The sequence below is a fragment of the Lithobates pipiens genome, unplaced genomic scaffold (genome assembly GCF_037356315.1).
Source record: "Lithobates pipiens isolate NorthernLeopardFrog02 unplaced genomic scaffold, aLitPip1_a1.2 Scaffold_25, whole genome shotgun sequence".
Taxonomy (NCBI): Eukaryota; Metazoa; Chordata; class Amphibia; order Anura; family Ranidae; genus Lithobates; species Lithobates pipiens.
The window spans coordinates 68,150,557-68,170,908 of record NW_027507787.1 but is presented as its reverse complement, the minus strand read 5'-3'; the positions used below and the strand labels follow the sequence as shown (position 1 = coordinate 68,170,908).

The window sequence follows — 20,352 nt, the reverse complement described above, 5'->3', positions numbered from 1 at the left end:
TTGTCACATGAAAAGATAGAGATATATATTACAATACAAATTTCATATCTGAAGTTCACAGCCAATTTATTGTAACCCTACTTGGTGACTGGTTCTCTTTAAATTCTCAGAATACAATGTGCAGTTTATACTTACTTTCCTATGACTTGTTTATTCATCTAAATGGATGAAATACTTTGCAATGCAGTATAACCTTTTTATATTAATCATACTGCTGCAGTAACTGCCAAAGGTTAATGATATGGAAATGGATTGTTAGTGGATGCATTACATTTACAATGCCTCATTTTGCCTCAAAAAGGTTATTTACCACATTGAAAGTAATAAAATGTGTAGACCTTTTGCTTCTTTTATGTATTATTTCAGTGTAACGTGATGCATTGATTTGGTATAATACATTTCTTGTGTCTATTTACAGTGTCGGAGGAGCCTTTAGGCAGCACAAATGCCCGGTATAGGCCTTCGGATGCTGGTCATTCAGAAGAAGAAGTCTCTCTGCTTGAGGAGAACAATGTAAACCATTATTATGGCGTCAAGCCTGTGGACCACTTTAATGGAACTTATATTATATTTTTCCTGCTTGGGGTGGGTTCCTCACTTCCTTGGAATTTTATTTGCACAGCAAAACACTATTGGATATACAAACTAAGGAACTGCACGGATATGCCAGTGATAGAAACACCTAGAGCTTCAGACTTGAGTGTGAGTAGAATTAGAATTTATAAACTAGTTCATTTAATACATATGTGACTCCAGATAATGTACTGTATATACAACTTTCTTTATTGCATGTACATACTTTTCTTACTCTTAGAGTAAACTTGTCACAAGAGTTAAAAAATTTAGTTTGAGCAAGTCATTAGAAATGCAAAGGCAGACGTTACCAGCCTTGACATATCAATGTGACCAGTAGATCTAGAGAGAGTCGTCTGAAATGATGTGCAGATCCTGATATTTCCTGTACATTTTGAGCTGGATCCCTTCCCCAAGACTCTCTAATGGTACTTTAATGTGAAAGGCAGCCGAAAGCCGGCCATAGACGGGTTTAATCTCGGCCAGTTCAGCAGGGACTGGCCGAGATTTGAACCATGTATGGGCAGGCTGAATATATCCAAGTTGATTGATCAACTTGGGTACAACCAGCCTGTCGGATTTTACATATGATAAATCACATGTTCTCTAAGCGGGGACAGCTCCCCCCCACCGCTGGGAGAACACAATGGCTCAGTTGGAGGGATTCCACTATTAACACTGACTGCATTGATGGGAAATTGATCGGTTTTCTTTCCTGTAACCCATGGTCCGTCTATGGTCAGCATTAAAATGGATGTAAACCCACTCTCATCCTTTCTAAACTATTTACATAAATATTGGTTATGTAAAAGGATATACATGCCTCCTGCATGTATACTTATCTGCCAAGTGTCTCCCCTCTGTCTGCTATGAGACCCAAAAAACTGCAGATTTTGTGGGTGGGTCTGTTTTCCAGGGCTCAGTGGGTGGAGTCGTGATGTCAGTAGACTCCCAGCCCACCTCTACACTCCCCTTATCAACATGCATTTTCTCCTGTGTATTTCTTACACTGAACTTCTGCTATGATCACTAACATTCAGTTAAAATCCAGAAAAGTCCCCACATGACTTCAGCATGCCAAATCATGCTGAGGTGTGGAACAGCCAATCCTTGCAGAGCAGCAGAAGAAAGGAGTGGGAGGGATTTAAAAAATAATGCATGTCTCTTAGGCTAGTGCACGAGATATGTAAATCGCCTGTCAATCACAGCAAGGAGGAGGATTTGACAAAGTTTTTCTCTGTTTGTCAAGATTTATCTCACTGAACAATAAGAGGATTGCTCAGAGCTGGATTAACTCTGTGTGGCAAGACTGGGCTCAAATGATAGGAAATCTTATACTCTACATTATGACATCCACTTTAATGACCAACTGGTTGGTGGTAAAGGTGGGGCTCAGTTTTATATTTTGCAGGATCAGTCATGATTAGTTTACAGTAAATATGTCTGTGGATATGTATCCATATGCCTAATTTGAATTGCCCAGGTTTACTTCATAAAGTTACATAAGCCAAAACGTTTGTATCCGAATTAAAGTGGAAGTCCACCCTAACACTTAAATTCTCCCCTGCAAACATTAATATGAGCTAAGTTCAGCCTTATTTCTCAAAAAGAAAAAAATCCCAGTTTATTTCTACCTTTATTTTGCGGTATCCAGTGCCATCACATGACTTCAATTCTACTTCCTTTTGAGTCTAAAAGCAGTCAGTGGGTGTGGTTAGTGTGGTTACCGAAAGCTAGTAACATCACTTCCAGGGAGGGGCACTGTTCTTGTGTAGCCAGTGGGCGTATACAGAATGGGAGGAGCTAATCATAGTATAGCTGTCTTGGACTTTGAATGAAGACTAGCCCGGGGGGTGGGGGTTTGCTGGGACTGTCAGTGTAGCTTGAAGTGCTCTGTGATCCCAGCTCACAGTCTACAATGATCATAGTACAGTAGTGCTGCACTATTCGGGCTCAAATGAGAATCACAATTTTTTTGCTTAGAATAACGATCACAATTCTCTCACGATTCTTGCGGTGTAACATCTTCTTTCACATTATTCAAAAAAAATTGGGCTAACTTTACTGTTTATTTTTCTTATTTTTCAATTAGTTAAAGTGTATTAAAAAAATAGCTTTTGAAAAACCTTTGCGCAAATACGGTGTCACATAAAATATTGCAACAACCACCATTTTATTCTCTAGTATCTCTGCAAAAAAAAATGTATATATTATTTATATATATATATAATATATATAATCATGTTTGGGTGCTCCAAGTCATTTTCTAGTAGAAAATAATGATTTTTACTTGTAAGCAACAAATGTCAGAAAAGGTTTGGTCTTTAAATGGTTAAACTTCCCTCATCTACACATGATTAAATGAACTAAAAGGTTGTAATAAAATTTGGCAGGCTGCCCAGATTTTTATTTCCAGCTGTGAGAACTCTGCACTTGTTAGAGCTCGACATGCTGTATCGGGAAGATAAAAAGATCGCAATTTTGATTCTTAACAATTAATCATGCAGGTCTATGGTACAGGCATCCACGCTAAGGCTCTGTTTCCACTAGTCATGCGACTTTGGACAATAAAGTTGCATGATAAGACACAGCCCATTGATTTCAATGGCGCCTGTTCCCATCTATGCAACTTTGAAAAGGTTCCTGCACTACTTTCATGCAACTTTTTTGATGCAGCTTTGATCCAGAGAGTACAGAACCTTGTGCTCAAGACATGGTACAACCCCTTAATAGGCAGACCAGGCAATATGGTAAAATAGTAGACTGTATTATATATAAACATACAATAAAATTGCACTAGCAATAGAACAAAGTCATTTAGTAAAATATGTCAAAATACAGTGTACACAAATTACACATTGGTATGGAGACTAGCTGCCCTTCAAAGGATTCTGGGCTAGCATAAGTACATACTGATGATGAGACCCAGGGCCGGGACAAGGGGTGGGCAGGAGGGATGGCTGCCCCTAGCGTAATGATATATTGCAGGGGTAGGGGGCACCCTGAGCCTAACCCTAAGGGAAAGGGGGGTGCAGTTTGGTATCTTTGCCCTGGGCGCTGGATGACCTTGTCCCAGCACTGATGAGACCTGACATGTTTCGGACCTTGTAGTCCTTCTTCAGAGGCTTATGTTATATTTGGGTCATGAAAGTCCTATAATGTAGAATATTAGTAACATAGTATATATGAAGGTATATACAAAAAAGAGCGCATATTTTATCACATCAGAAAAACAGCAATAGAAACTGTAGGTACAAAATGGAGAAATAATGATACAATCAACCAGAGATCTGATGGTGAGTGTTCCCACAGATCGAAAATGGAGCTGTGGTGGATCCAGGTGTTAAAACAGGGTGGGATGGCGTGGAGAGGAAGGAGTATAGAGATGGCAACTGTCACAGAGTGTAAAGTTGGATCAAAGCTGCACTCAAAGTCACACTCTAAATTGTGCAACTTTGGGGTGGGAATGTAGACTAAGCCTTGGTTTCCACTAGTATGACTTGTTATGCGACTGTCATGGACACATAAAATTGCAGGACATGTCACAGCCCATTGATTTCAATACACCCGTTCCCATCTATGTGACTTTGAAAATCATCGACTTTAAAAAGGTACCTGCACTACTTTGATGCAACTTTTGATGCAACTTTGATCCAGAGAGTGGAAAGTCGCATCAAAGTTGCACTCTAAATCTCGTAACTTTGGGGTCGCAATAGTGGAAACCCGACTTTTCATGTGACTGTGTCCAAAGTCGCTTGAAAAGTTTGACAAGATTGACATACCTGGTGCTCACGGTTGGCATACCTGGTAGTCTTGGGTGATCATCCTCAGGGGGGGCTGTCAGGAGAGCCACCGGTCAGCTCTCTTCTACTCGTATCTGACAAGCTGATACATGGCTTGTGCAGTTTTTACACTGTGATTGGACACAGCTGATCGATCTAGGTAAAGAGCCTCTGATGAAGGCTCTTTACCACATGGAGTTGCGGTGTGTCAGATTGACACACCGCAACAACGGTCACTGCACTACGTGCCCCCCACGGGCGCGCGCTGGCTTGTTATCCTGCTGGACGTCATATGAGCCACTTCCCAGCCGTCATTCTGCTACAGAAAAATGTTATACTTACCTGCTCTGTGCAAGGGTTTAGCACAGAGTGGCCCCGATCCTCCTTTTCTAGGGTCCCCCCGACGCCGCTCCAGGACCCTCCTCTTCATCAGGTGCCCAAACGGAGAGCTGATTTCCATGGGGACACACATGCAGGTGCGCTCCAGACTCCTGCTGCTGCGTCCATTGACACAGACAACAGGACTCGGCCCCTCCCCCGAATCCTGTGTCACTGGATTTGATTGACAGCAGCTAGAGCCAATGGCTCTTGCTGCTATCAATCTATCGAATGAGGAACTGAGACAGCGGCTGGCTGTATTAACCTGTACCTCACTTATTTATGATAAAAAGAATCACTAAATTACACCATAAGCTAATCATGCTACTTAAATTTCACCTTTTTTAAAGCTGCATACCTGGTAATCCTGCCATGAAGGTTCTTGTTCAGTCACTTTTTGTTATGGGGTCCCCGATTTGTGCTCTTTGCACCCTGTCACACAGGCTTCTCATGGAGCTGACATTTCAGTGCATATTATGCAGGCATGGCCCATCAGGTAACTTATCGTGGGAAACGCCATGCAGATATGGCTAGATGCATATATGGTACAAATATGATTGCAAGTTATTATTCATTTTAACCACTTAAGCCCCGGACCATTTTACTGGCCAAAGACCATAGTACTTTTTGCGATTTGGCACTGCGTCGCTTTAACTGACAATTGCACGGTCCTGTGACTTGGCTCCCAAACAAAATTGATGTCCTTTTTTCCCACAAATAGAGCTTTCCTTTGGTGGTATTTGATCACCTCTGCAGTTTTTATTTTTTGTGCTATAAACAAAAAAAAAGAGTGACATTTTGAAAAAAAATCATTATTTTTTACATTTTGCTATAATATACCCCAAAAATATATAAAAAAAATTGATTGATTGGTTTGCACAAAAGTTATAGCGTTTACAAAATAGGGGATAGTTTTATGGCATTTTTATTAATAGTTTTTTTTTTTTTTTTTTTTTTTGTAATGGCGGCGATCAGCGTTTTTTTAAATTTTTTTATTGTGACTGCAACATTATGGCGGACGCATTGGACGTTTTTGACACATTTTTGGGACCATTGTCATTTATACATCAATCAGTGCTATACAAATGCACTGATTCCTGTTTAACCACTTCAGCCCCGGACCAATAAACACCTTAACCACTTCAATACAGGGCACTTTCACCCCCTTCCTTCCCAGCCCAATTTTCAGCTTTTAGCGCTTTCAGTGACAATTGCGCGGTCATGCTACACTGTACCCAAATGAAATTGTTATCATTTTGTTCGCACAAATAGAGCTTTATTTTGGTGTTATTTATTCACGACTCCGTTTTTTTTTTTTTGCGATATAAGCGCAAAATAAGCGGAAATTTGGGAAAAAAACAATATTTTCTTTTTTCTATTTGAAAAGAAATCCAATAAAATCAAATTTTGTCATAAATTTAAGCCAAAATGTATTCTGCTACATGTTTTTGGTAAAAAAAATTCCGTTAAGTGTATAATAATTGGTTTGTGTGATCACGGACATATGTACGCAAATGATCATGTACATATGTGTGCAGGTGATCACGTACATATGTGTGCAGATAATCATTGGGACATGTGATTTTAGTGGGACATATGTGGGGGACATGTTTTTATTATTAGGGACATGTGTTTTTATTATTTGGGGACATGTATGTTTTGGGGACATGTGTGTTTTGGGGACATATGTGGGGACTGTGTTTTCACTGTGTGGTGTGTTGTGTGTTTACACTACACTGATGATCAGTGAGTAAAAAGCTGTGAAAAGCAGCCCATACTCACTGATCATCAGCCGGCTGCAGCGTTCTGCTCTCCTCTTCTCAGCGGTGACTTCCGTGTGAGGAGAGGAGAGCCGATTGCCTAGCAACCGGCTGTTTGTTTACATCACATGACGGCCGTGATTGGACACGGCCGTCATGTGATCAGGAGGGCCAATCACAGAGCCCTCCTGCCGATCTGAGATGTGCCGTGTCCGGGTGACACGAGCACATCGGGATCGCGCCGCTGCGCGGGCGCGCGCGCGCGCGATCCCGCTGCTCCTGAATGACGTTCCTGAACGTCCTATCAGGAGCAGGCGGCTCCCACCCGCCGTATATATACATTGGCCGGGTGGGAAGTGGTTAAGGACCAGAGGTCTTTTTCCAATTTCGCACTGCGCTGCTTTAACTGGTAATTGCGCGGTCATGCAATATTGCACCCAAACGAAATTTGCGTCCTTTTCTTCCCACAAATAGAGCTTTCTTTTGATGGTATTTGATTGCCTCTGCGATTTTTTTTTTTTTTTTTTTTTTGCGATATAAATGGAAAAAGAACGAAAATTTTGAAAAAAAATGATATTTTCTTCTTTTTGTTATAAGAAAAATCGAATAAACTAAATTTTAGTCATACATTGAGGGCAAAATTTATTCAGCCACATGTCTTTAGTAAAAAAAATGTCAATAAGCGTATATTTTTTGGTTTGCGCAAAAGTTATAGCGTCTACAAACTAGAGTACATTTTCTGGAATTTACACAGCTTTTAATTTGACTGCCTATCTCATTTCTTGAGGTGCTAAAATGGCAGGGCAGTACAAACCCCCCCAAAATGACCCCATTTTGGAAAGTAGACACCCCAAGGAAATTGCTGATGGGTATGTTGAGCCCATTGAATATTTATTTTTTTTGTCCTAAGGGATTGAATAATGACAAAAAAAAAAAAATTTTTTTACAAAAAGTTGTCACTAAATGATATATTGCTCACACATGCCATGGTTATATGTGGAATTGCACCCCAAAATATATTCCGCTACTTCTCCCGAGTATGGGTTCACACATGTGTGGGACTTTTTGGGAGTCTAGTCGCGCACGGCACCCCGAAAACCAATCACCACCTTCAGGATTTCTAAGGGTGCAAATTTTTGATTTAACTCCTCACTACCTATCACAGTTTCGAAGGCCATAAAATGCCAAAATAGCACAAAACCCCCCAAAATGACCCCATTTTGGAAAGTAGACACCCCAAGCTATTTACTGAGAGGCATGTTGAGTCCATGGAATATTTTATATTTTGCCAAAAGTTGCGGGAATATTACAAACTTTTTTTTTTTTTTGCAAGTTGTCACTAAATGATATATTGCTCACACATGCTATGGGCATAAGTCAAATTACACCCCAAAATAAATTCTGCTGCTTCTCCCGAGTACGGGGATACCACATGTGGGGGACTTTTTGGGAGCCTAGCCACGTACGGGACCCCGAAAACCAAGCACTGCCTTCCGGATTTAAATATAAAATGCTACCAAAAAAACTGTTGGTGATCGCAGGGATCAGGCCTGACTCTGCGATCGCTGCAGTTATGTGTTTAGTGTTTTGTAAGTGACAGTGATCGATCGATACTGCACTTGGGTGGGCTGGGCAGAGGGGCAAAACGCAGGTGCTAGCAGGTATCTGGGCTGATCCTGGGGAGGGAATCTAACTGTGGGGGGCGTGGCTACATGTGACACACTCACTGATCTCTGCTCCCGATCACAGGGAGCAGAGATCACTGACACTGTCACTAGGCAGAACGAGGAGATGCTTGTTTACATTAGCATCTCCCCATTCTTACTCGAGGCGATCGCAAGTATCCCCGCGGATATCGAGTCTGCGGGACCCGCAACCTGACTCGCAAGGCTTGCCGGTGGCATGCGCGCACCCGCAGGCCGCTTCTTAAAGGCCAACGTACAGGTACATTAGTTTTCCTGTACGAGTCCTTCTGCCGACGTATATTGGCGTGAGGCGGTTGGAAAGCGGTTAAATGGCGCTTTCTGCACCACATACAAAATGCACTGCAGCGGTTATCAATATTAAGTTAATGACATTCCAAATGCAGGTCGCAAACGCAGTGTGTTTTCCCACAAAGGATTGCATGGTACAGAAGTTCCATGCCATCCAGTAGCCTTGTGTTTTCAAAAGTATAGCGTGTGCTACTTGGTGCGGTGCGATTTCAGCCCATTTATTTTGAACAGGCTGATATCACATCACACAGTACTGCATGTGAATCGCTCAGGCACTCCCGGTGTGAACCAGTTCTTGGAGTATTTTTACACAGTTTCAAACCTCTTTCTTGCCCTTTGCATAGTCCATATAGTCACGTGGAGAACCCTGAAGTGGACCGGGGACACACTATTGGTCACGCACGTCTCCTGCCATGTGACTTCTATTTTCTGTGACGCAGCAATCTCACTGCAAGTATTGCTGGCTTTACCTCCTAGACTCAGAATACAGCACATGATGATATAACTGAGTTAACTAATTCCTGTTCCTAATTTCAGTGTAAACTAATTCAGTATGATCATATCAGGTTAATAATTAAATCCGCTGACAAAGTCGTCATGTGACCTTCAACTCTCACATGACTCCTTAAATTGTCATGTCTGCTCTTTATCCTGGTTAAATGACTGCTTTGTGCTGAGTGATTATTTGGGGAGGGCAGGCAGTGTGACCAGTTTAAGGAAGTGCTTTCACAATATTCAGAGAATAAAAACACCAGCTGTTTCTGTCCGGCATGGCATTAAAGTGCACAGATAAAAGATCATGCAATATCTGAATTCCCCCTTAAAGAGTTAATAAAAAATAAATAAATATATATATTGTCCGAACAGCAGCTCAAACATGTTTTGTGTTTTTGTTTCATTTCAAACTTCAACACTGAGTGTGGTTCAATGTGACAACATCTCACTTCATATACCCTTTTGCTATCTACATCTATATATCGATTATGTTTACATATATATTTTTACATTAATTTAACCAGTGTTTTTTGATGTGTTTGATGTCGACTTACACATTGTTTTTGGGTAATAAGAGGCCAAATTAATTGGCTATTTTTCTCTGTTTTTTGTGTTTTTGTTTTGTTATCCTGTTCATGGTCAAAATGATGAATTGTATACATTTTGGTTTCATTTTTATTATTTTTGAGGTCTGTCGGCGTGCGTGTGTGTATGTGTGTACAGTCAGGTCCATAAATATTGGGACATCGACACAATTCTAATCTTTTTGGCTCTCCTTTTAGCTGCAGACTTTCAGCTTTGAGGATATTTACATCCAAGTCAGGTGAACGGTGTAGGAATTACAACAGTTTGTACATGTACCTCGCACTTTTTAAGGGACCAAAAGTAAAGGGACAATTGGCTGCTCAGCTGTTCCATGGCCAGGTGTTTTGTTATTCCCTCATTATCCCATTTAAAAGGAGCAGATAAAAGGTCCAGGGTTCATTTCAAGTGTGCTATTTGCATTTGGATTCTGTTGCTGTCAACTCTCAGTATGAGATCCAAATTGCTGTCACTATCAGTGAAGCAAGCCATCATTTGGCTTAAAAAAACAAAACAAACCCATCAGAGAGCTAGAAAAAACATTAGGTGTGGCCAAATCAACTATTTGGAACATCCTTAAAAAGAAAGAACACACTGGTGAACTCGGCAACACCAAAAGACCCGGAAGACCATGGAAAACAACTGTGGTGGATGACCGAAGAATTCTTTCCCTGGTGAAGAAAACACCCTTCACAACAGTTAGACAGATCAAGAACACTATCCAGGAGGTAGGTGTATGTGTGTCAAAGTCAACAATCAAGAGAAGACTTCACCAGAGTGAATACAGAGGGTTCACCACCAGATGTAAACCGTTGGTGAGTCTCAAAAACAGGAAGCCTAGATTTAGAGTTTTTCAAACATCTAAAAAAGCCTTCACAGTTCTGGAACAACATCCTATGGACAGATGAGACCAAGATCAACTTACCACAGTACCAGAGTGATGAGAAGAGAAGAGTATGGAGAAGGAAAAGAACTGCTCATGATCCAAAGCATACCACCTCATCAGTGAGCATAGTGGTGGTAGTGTCATGGCGTGGGCATGTATGGCTGCCAATGGAACTGGTTCTCTTGTATTTATTGATGATGTGACTGCTGACAAAAGCAGCAGGATGAATTCTGAAGTGTTTGGGGCAATATTATCTGCTCATATTCATCAAAATGCTTCAGAATTCATTGGATGGCGATTCACAGTGCAGATGGACGATGACCCGAAGCATACTGCGAAAGCGACCAAAGAGGGTTTTTAAGGGAAACAAGTGGAATGTTATGCAATGGCCAAGTCAATCACCTGACCTGAATCTGATTGAGCATGCATTTCACCTGCTGAAAACAAAACTGAAGAGAAAATGCCCCAAGAACAAGCAGGAACTGAAGACAGTTGCAGTAGAGGCCTGGCAGAGCATCACCAGAGATGAAACCCAGCGGCTGGTGATGTTTATGCGTTCCAGACTTCAGGCTGTAATTGGCTGCAAAGGATTTGCAACCAAGTATTAAAAAGTGAAAGTTTGATGGATGATTGTTAATCTGTCCCATTACTTTCGGTCCCTTAAAAAGTGGGAGGCAAATATACAAACTGTTATAATTCCTACACCGTTCACCTGATTTGGATGTAAATACCCTCAAATTAAAGCTGAAAGTCTGCAGTGAAAGCACATCTTGTTCGTGTAATTTCAAATACATTGTGGTGGTATATAGAGCCAAAAAGATTAGAATTGTGTCGCTGTTCCAATATTTATGGACCTGTGTGTGTGTGTATATGTATGTGTATATATATATATATAATAACGTATTTGCCGGTGTATAAGGCGACCCGGCATATAAGACGACCCCCTAATCTTACAGGACAAAAACGCTTTTAAAACTGTACTTACCGTATAAGACGACCCGGCTTCTGAGGCTTCATATTTCTTCCTTCTTCCTGCATTTTCTGGAGCCAATCACGGCGAGCGATGTATTCTATTAATGAATACAAAGCCTGCTTGGATTGGCAGAGGCGGTAACATCATCAGCCCGCGCCGCTCTGACTCTCCAAGCCAATCAGAGCAGGCTACAGAGTAGCCTGCTCGGATTGGCAGAGATCGTTACTCCAATCCGAGCAGGCTTTGTATTCATTTGAATACATCGCTCACCAGGATTGGCTCAGCGGTATATACTGTATGTAGCCGAAGCTACATAGAGTATTACCGAACACCCAGCCGGCATCCGAGGGGCTGACCCGGCGTATAAGACGACCCCTGCTTTTTGGCCATTTTTTTTACATGTAAAAGGTCGTCTTATACGCCGGAAAATACGGTATATATATATATATATATATATTTGTGTGTTTTTGAGCAGGTCAGTTGAAATGTGTTTTGCACGTAGCACCACCTGAGGCAGGTGGTTTTAAGTGTAGCCTGATTGGGGCGAATTCCTTAAATAGCCTGCCTGGCGAGTGCTATTGTTGTTGTGAACAAGCAAGCTATCGCTTGTGAAATGCATCAACTACTTTTCCTGTTTTTGTCTGACAAATTTGTGACAATAAAGGTAACATCAAGGATATTCTGGAGTCTCAGAGTGCGACCATTTCTTTATCTTATTCATTTTGAACGCCCCTAGTCGCCTTAAGTCGCGCTACATGTAAAAATCAATGTAAGTGAATGAGAGCCGTCTTAATGGACACTACTAAAGTCGCTCCGACTTCAGAAAAGGTTCCTGTACTACTTCTATCCGACTTGTAGGCGACTGGTACCCATTGAGTTCAATGGAGGTCGCCTCCAAGTCGGATCTCTCAAAAGGGAACTCCACGGCAAATTTATTAAAAAAATTTGGCGTGGGTTCCCCCTCTGAGAGCATACCAGGCCCTTAGGTCTGGTATGGATTTTAAGGGGAACCCCCTACGCCGGAAAAACGTTGTGGGGGTCCCCCCCCAGATCCATACCAGACCCTTATCCGAGCACGCTACCCGGCCGGCCAGGAAAGGGGATGGGGACGAGCGAGTGCCCCTCCTCCTGAGCCGTACCAGGCCGCGTGGCCTCAACATGGGGGGTGCCTTGGGGAAGGGGGGGGCGTCCGGCCCCCCACCCCAAAGCACCTTGTCCCCATGTTGATGAGGACAAGGGCCTCTTCCTGACAACCCTGGCCGTTGGTTGTCGGGGGCTCCAGAAGAGAAGAACAGAAGGCAGCGGCGACGAAGACCGGTTCTTCTTGCCGGGCCACCCGGCAAGAAGAACCCAAGACAAAATCCCTGAAGAGGGGGACAAGACCCCCAAAGTCGGAAGAAGAGGGCGGTGGCAAAGAAGAAAGCCGGGCTCCTCCGCTAGTGAAAGAGCTAGCAAAAGAGCAGAAGATAGTGGAGGAGGCTGGCGAGAAGACCCCCGAAGACGGAAGAAGACCCCCGGAGCTGTGCAATAAACTATTTTAACCCTTGTGTGTTGTGTTTTTTTTTTTTTTTTTTTTTTTTTTTCACAGGTGAATGGGTAGGGGTACATTGTACCCCATACTCATTCACATAGGGTGGGGGGGCGGGATCTGGGGGCCCCCTTCGTAAAGGGGGCTCACGGATTCCGTTAAGTCCTCTGCCTGCAGACCCCGACAACCAACGGCCAGGGTTGTCGGGAAGAGGCCCTTGTCCTCATCAACATGGGGACAAGGTGCTTTGGGGTGGGGGGGCCAGACGGCCCCCCCTTCCCCAAGGCACCCCCATGTTTAGGGCACGCGGCCTGGTATGCTCTCGGAGGGGGAACCCACGCCTTTTTTTTTTTTTTTTTTTTTATTTGGCGTGGATTTCCCCCTTGAGAGCTCATTCTCTGATTGGCCACGGCAAAAGTCACCTGGCCTGGGGCGACTTAAATTTGTGTTGTAAGTCGCCCCAAGTCGTGTTCAAGTCGTGTCCAAGTTGCCTCCAAAAGTCGTGTTGCCCCTGTGTGAACTGAGCCTAAATCTCCCCAAAGTGTCTTCATATCATATTCATTACAGACCAAAAAATAAATCTATAAAAAATCAATTTATTCATAATCTTTGAATTATATGTGGATCTATGCAAATTATTATAGGTAGGGGTGAAACTGATCGTCAGCGATCCGTGATCCGAACGGGTCGACCCATTTGGATTGGCACTCCACGCGATCCGCAGCCTTAGGAAAGGCTGTGTCTTCGGCCTAGCTCCGGAGCGGTGGCTATCTTGGTACACCCGGGGCGGCGAGCGGCACGCTGACATCACCCCTAGCTGCATTGTGTTCCAAGCTGTCCAGCCTGTCAGCCACAGGAGCCCAAGTGACTGGATTCCGGAGAAGTCACGCTGGATGCCTGCCCTCATTCAGCATTTAATTTAAGCAGTACCTAACTACGGTACTATCTATCCTTAAGATGCCTTTCCACTTGCTTTTATCACTCAGTTGTGGTGGGCACTTCAATACTCCATAAGAGGTACAAGGCTGAAGGCAATGATGCGATAAATTACATGCCTTGTAGCTGTTATGGAGTATTGAAGTGCCCACCATAACTGAGTGATAAAAGCAAGTGGAAAGCCATCTTAAAGGCGCTGTGTAATAAAACCTCTGGTAAGCACTAAGCAGAAGCACTAAGGGGTTCTCACGAGGTGGACCGTTGACTGTGTAGTGTTTAGAGGAGAATGTGGATTCCATCACAGGGGGATTTGACGTTGTGTATATCTTCTCTGCACACCTCTGCTTTGTAGTACTAATAGGACAAAGGGTTTTGTTGCTTTCACCATCAATTGTAGCATTTCTTTCACTTTTGGTTTCTATAGTTGGACTATTAGAAGTCAGTTCCATTTGAGTTGGGTTCAGGGTTACATTGTAGTTCTGAGTTTTATTAGGTACCTAACTATAATGACTATAATAAAAAAACAAATAACAATAGTGGGACTGCTAAAGCATTCCCACTAATAACAGTAAGTGGTCTTGTTATGCAAGAACACTTAATAATAAAAGGCGGAGGCAGGCTGCCGGTGACAAGTACAAGAGGCTTGAAAGAGAGCCATAGTATTGCCTATAGCTTAACCACCCTGAATGCGCCCGCTCTTGTCTAATCTCGGAAGCTAAGCAGGGTCTGGCCTGGTTAGGGCTTGGATGGGAGACCACTTGGGAGGGAATACCAGGTGCTGTAAGCTTTTGCTTTTCTTCCAGCAAGGGTCACTCTCCTATATGCCTCCTTTTACATTCATTTTTAGCCAAAGCGCTCTGCAAGCCCTCCGGCTAGCTCCTCACATTTTTTTTTTCATGGGGTGGACATAATGTTTGGCATTGATAGATGGGACTGATGGGCACTGATAGGGAGCACTGATAGGTGGCTCTGATAGGTGGCACTGGGCGGCACTGTTGGGCACTGGTAGATGACACTGATGGGCACTGATATATGGCACTGAGGTGCAGCAGTGTTGTTGAGACAGATTGTGGGCACTGATAGGTGACACTGGGTGGCACTGTGGGCACTGATAGGTGGCACTGTTGCCTATTCTTAGGTGGCACTGGAAGGGGGCAGGTGGGCACTGATGAGCTGGCGCCAGCTTGCCGTGATCGGGACTGATGTCCCTCTCACGGTTCCGGTGATCGCTGACAGCGCAAGGAGGAAAAATAGCCGATTACCGGCTCTGTTGTCACCACATGATCAGCTGTCATTGGCTGACAGCTGATCACATGGTAAGGGGTCGGGATCGACCCCTTACTCCGATCCGTGATCCAGCAAGTCTCATAGACTCGCTGATCACAGAGCGCGCCGCATGCGCCCCTCGGGGGGCACGCAGGCCACTCATGCATGGGACGATGTCCATAGACGTAGTTCTGGCAAAGCGGGTCCGCGATGTAGCCGTCATTCGGCTATAGCGCGGATCTCTAGTGGTTAATTTAATGAAATTTTCGGAAATTATCACTAAACTTAAACAGCTTTTTCACAAAAACTGTAAAAGATATCAAACTGAAAAGATATAGCCAGATAGCTGAATATTTTGTGAACATTTTAAAGTGTTTGGTGTCTGTAGGTGAAAGTATGAAGGAGCTGAAACTTTTGGCAGCAGAAGAAGATTTTACGGATTTTAAGCATGCGCTCATTGACTTCAATGTTAAAAAAAGTGTTAAAAAGCTTAATATTTTAAAAAGTGTAAATGGTAGAATAAAAGTTGAAGAAGTCCCACCATCAGCTGAAAGAGCTGAACATTTTAAACTTTGAATGGCTTTAATAGCTGAAAGTATGTAGAAGTTACGCAGAGCCAAAAAACGTACAGAATAATAATAAAAAGATGATTAATAAATAAAAAAAACAAATAACAATAGTGGGAGTGCTAAAGCATTTCCACTAATAACAGTAAGTGGTCTTGCTATGCAAGAACACTTAATAATAAAAGGCGGAGGCAGGCTGCCGGTGACAAGTACAAGAGGCTTAAAAGAGAGCCATAGTATTGCCTACGGCCAAACCACCCCGAATGCGCCCACTCTTGTCTAATTGGGGTGAGAGAATACCAAGTGCTGTAGGCTTTTGCTGTTCTTTCAGCAAGGGTCACTCTCCTCTATATAATAATAATAATAAAGTGTTCTTGCATAGCAAGACCACTTACTGTTTTCTCACATATATATTATTATTATTATTATTATTATTATAGCCAAATTTACCACCCTAACTCCTCCCACAGCTTTTACACTACATAGACAGTAATATACCGAAATGTGCGGATTGTTCCCGATTGGTGTGCTATTACTTTGTGGAACGTTTTGCCAAATGGTTCACGAAATACCGTCGTTTTTGAAAGAAAATCATTTTAGAAAAAAAATCTTAAAAAAAAAAAAAAAACATTTTTGAAAAAATAAATGTTCGACTCTTTCACCTAATGATGGGACTTCTTCAACTCTTTTACTATTATTTATACTTTTTAAAATATTAGGCTTTTTAACACGTTTCACAGTTACTCCAGCCACTCCAACCACACACTCCGCCCACTCCAGTAGGTGGAGGCAAGAAAACTAAACACAATTTACCCAGAAATTGTAGCTTTTCTAGTAATAATAATAATAATATATATGTGAGATAACAATATGTGGTCTTGCTATGCAAGAACACTTAATAAAGGAACTGGAGCTGCTATTACATGAGGAAGACTTTTTGTGGGAATAACTGAAACTTGGTTTGATGGCTCTCACGATTGGCTGGCCAATATATTTAGTACTCCTTGTACTGCAAGGACAGGGAAGGTAGTAGAGGTTGAGGGGTGTGTCTATTTGTCAAAATTTTTGCAAGGGTGGTAGAGAGGAGCGACATTATGAATGGGACTAGGGGGAGGTTGAATCAGTGTGGGTAGAACTCCAAAGAGAAACAGTAAATGGGAAATTAGTAATGGGGGTATGTTATAGTCCACCCAACCCGCAAGAGGAGGAGGAGCTAGAACTACTATCAAAGTTAGAAATGGCAGGGGAAACGGAAATGTAATCATAATGGGGGAATTCAGTTATCCCGATGCGCGCTGTGGGAACAGATCAATCATTAACCACTTGCCGACCGCCGCACGACGATGTACGTCGGCAGAATGGCACGGGCAGGCATATGGGCGTATATATAAGTCCCTGCCTTCCTGCGGGTGGGGGGCCCGATCGTGCCCCCCCCCCCGGTGCCTGCGGCGGTCGGCATTCGTTCGGGAGCGATCCGGGATGAGGGGGCGGCCATTCATTCATGGCCACCCCCTCGCGATCGCTCCCGACGAATAGAAATGCTCCGTGACATCACTTCCTCTCCTCACAGGAGAGGAAGTGATGTAATCTCTCCTCCGTGTCGGTATTTTTCGTTCCGGCACCGAGGAGAGAGGATCGGTGAGTTGCACCAACACACCACACGTACAGTAGAACATGCCAGGCACACTCACACCCCCCCTTTACCCCCCGATCACCCCCCCAATTACCCCTGCCCCCCCCCCAGTCACAGTGACACCAATTGCATTTTTTTTTTTGCATTGGTGTCATTTGTGACTAATAACTGTTAGGGCAGTTAGGGTTAGCCCCCTTTAGTTCTAATGTGCCCCCCTAACCCCCCCAATAAAGGTTTAACCCCGTGATCACCCCCCGTCGCCAGTGTCACTAAGGCTGGGTTCACATTGCAGCGGTTTATGAGAACGAATGTGATTCGCACCGCACTGCAGTGCAAATCACATCCGATCTCTGTGCGATTCGAGTTCAGCCATACAGATAGTATGGCTGAATTCGCGCCGCACCCGCCGCAAATTCGCACGGGACCCTTTTTTTGGTCCGCAGCAGAATCGGATCGCATGGGTGTTCACACCATGCGATCCGAGTTTGCAGATCGCACTGCGATATGCGAACTGATCTGGGGGTGTCATTAACATTTCACTGACACTTCCAGCAGTTCGCATAGGGCAGTGTGAACTGCCGCTGGGAGGCATGCGATGCGGGAACCCGCCGCGGATTCGTGGCGTTCCCGCATCGCTCCAGTGTGAACCCAGCCTAATAAGCGATCATTTTTCTGATCGCTGTATTAGTGTCACAGGTGACGCTAGTTAGGCAGGTAGGTATTTAGGTTCGCCGCAACTTTTTATAGCGCCAGGGACCCCCATATACTACCGCATAAAGCCCCCTGATTGCCCCTAGTTAACCCTTTCACCAGTGATCACCATATAACTGTTACAGGTGACGCTGGTTGGTTAGTTATTTTTTTATAGTTTCAGGGCACCCGCCATTTATTACCTAATAAAGGTTTAACCCCCTGATCACCCGGCGGGTGTCATTTGTGACTGTAATAACTGTTAGGGCAGTTAGGGTTAGCCCCCTTTAGTTCTAAGGTACCCCCCTAACCCCCCCAATAAAGGTTTAACCCCGTGATCACCCCCCGTCGCCAGTGTCACTAAGGCTGGGTTCACATTGCAGCGGTTTATGAGAACGGATGTGATTCGCACCGCACTGCAGTGCAAATCACATCCGATCTCTGTGCGATTCGAGTTCAGCCATACAGATAGTATGGCTGAATTCGTGTCGCACCCGCCGCAAACTCGCACGGGACCCTTTTTTTGGTCCGCAGCAGAATCGGATCGCATGGGTGTTCACACCATGCGATCCGAGTTTGCAGATCGCACTGCGATATGCGAACTGATCTGGGGGTGTCATTAACATTTCACTGACTCTCCCAGCAGTTCGCATAGGGCAGTGTGAACTGCCACCGGGAGGCATGCGATGCGGGAACCCGCCGCGGATTTGCATCGCTCCAGTGTGAACCCAGCCTAATAAGCGATCGTTTTTCTGATCGCTGTATTAGTGTCACAGGTGACGCTAGTTAGGCAGGTAGGTATTTAGGTTCGCCGCAGCTTTTTATAGCGCCAGGGACCCCCATATACTACCGCATAAAGCCCCCTGATTGCCCCCTAGTTAACCCTTTCACCAGTGATCACCATATAACGGTTACAGGTGACGCTGGTTGGTTAGTTATTTTTTTATAGTTTCAGGGCACCCGCCATTTATTACCTAGTCTCACTAGTGTACCCCTAAATTTAGGGGTGTCTACTTTCCAAAATGGGGTCATTTGGGGGGCGTTTGTGCCATCTTGGCATTTTATGGCCTTCAAAACTGTAACGCCCTTAGAAAGCCTGAAGGCGGGGCTTGGTTTTCGGGGCCCCGTACGCGGCTAGGCTCCCAAAAAGTCCCACATATGTGGTATCCCCGTACTCAGGAGAAGCAGCAGAATTTATTTTGGAGTGTCATTTCACATATGCCCATGGCATGCGTGAGCAATATATCATTTAGTGACAACTTTGTGAAAAAAATAAATAAAAAAAAAAGTTTGTAATTTTCCCGCAACTTGTGGCAAAATATTAAATATTCCATGGACTCAACATGCCTCTCAGCAAATAGCTTGGGGTGTCTACTTTCTAAAATGGGGTCATTTGTGGGGGTTTTGTGCCATCTTGGCATTTTATGGCCTTCAAAACTGTAATAGGTAGTGAGGAGTGAAGTCAAATATTTACGCCCTTAGAAAACCTGAAGGCGGTTCTTGGCTTTCGGGGCCCCGTACGCGGCTAGGCTCCCAAAAAATCCCACACATGTGGTATCCCCGTACTCAGGAGAAGCAGCAGAATTTATTTTGGGGTGTCATTTCACATATGCCCAAGGCATGTGTGAGCAATATATCATTTAGTGACAACTTTGTGAAAAAAAATAAAAAAAATTAAAGTTTGTAATTTTCCCGCAACTTGTGGCAAAATATAAAATATTCCATGGACTCAACATGCCCCTCAGCAAATAGCTTGGGGTGTCTACTTTCTAAAATGGGGTCATTTGTGGGGGTTTTGTGCCATCTTGGCATTTTATGGCCTTCAAAACTGTAATAGGTAGTGAGGAGTGAAGTCAAATATTTACGCCCTTAGAAAACCTGAAGGCTGTTCTTGGCTTTCGGGGCCCCGTACGCGGCTAGGCTCCCAAAAAATCCCACACATGTGGTATCCCCGTACTTAGGAGAAGCAGCAGAATTTATTTTGGGGTGTCATTTCACATATGCCCATAGCATGTGTGAGCAATATATCATTTAGTGACAACTTTGTGTAAAAAAAAAAAATAATAATTTTTTTTGTCATTATTCAATCGCTTGAGGCAAAAAAATAAAATATTCAATGGGCTCAACATGCCACTTATCAATTTCCTTAGGGGGTCTACTTTCCAAAATGGGGTCATTTGGGGGGGGTTTTGTACTGCCCTGCCATTTTAGCACCTCAAGAAATGAGATAGGCAGTCGTAAACTAAAAGCTGCGTAAATTCCAGAAAACGTACCTTAGTTTGTAGATGTGACAACTTTTGCGCAAACCAA

General features: G+C 43.6%; 1 protein-coding gene across 1 annotated transcript in view; it reads left to right on the top strand.

The window, feature by feature from the left end:
* SLC29A3 (solute carrier family 29 member 3) overlaps positions 1–20,352 on the top strand; it is a 150,322-nt gene that overhangs the window by 11,844 nt on the left and 118,126 nt on the right. Inside the window, exon 2 of the mRNA XM_077454578.1 lies at positions 419–702. Coding sequence (XP_077310704.1) covers positions 419–702 — 284 coding nt within the window. The remainder of the gene's footprint in view (positions 1–418; positions 703–20,352) is intronic.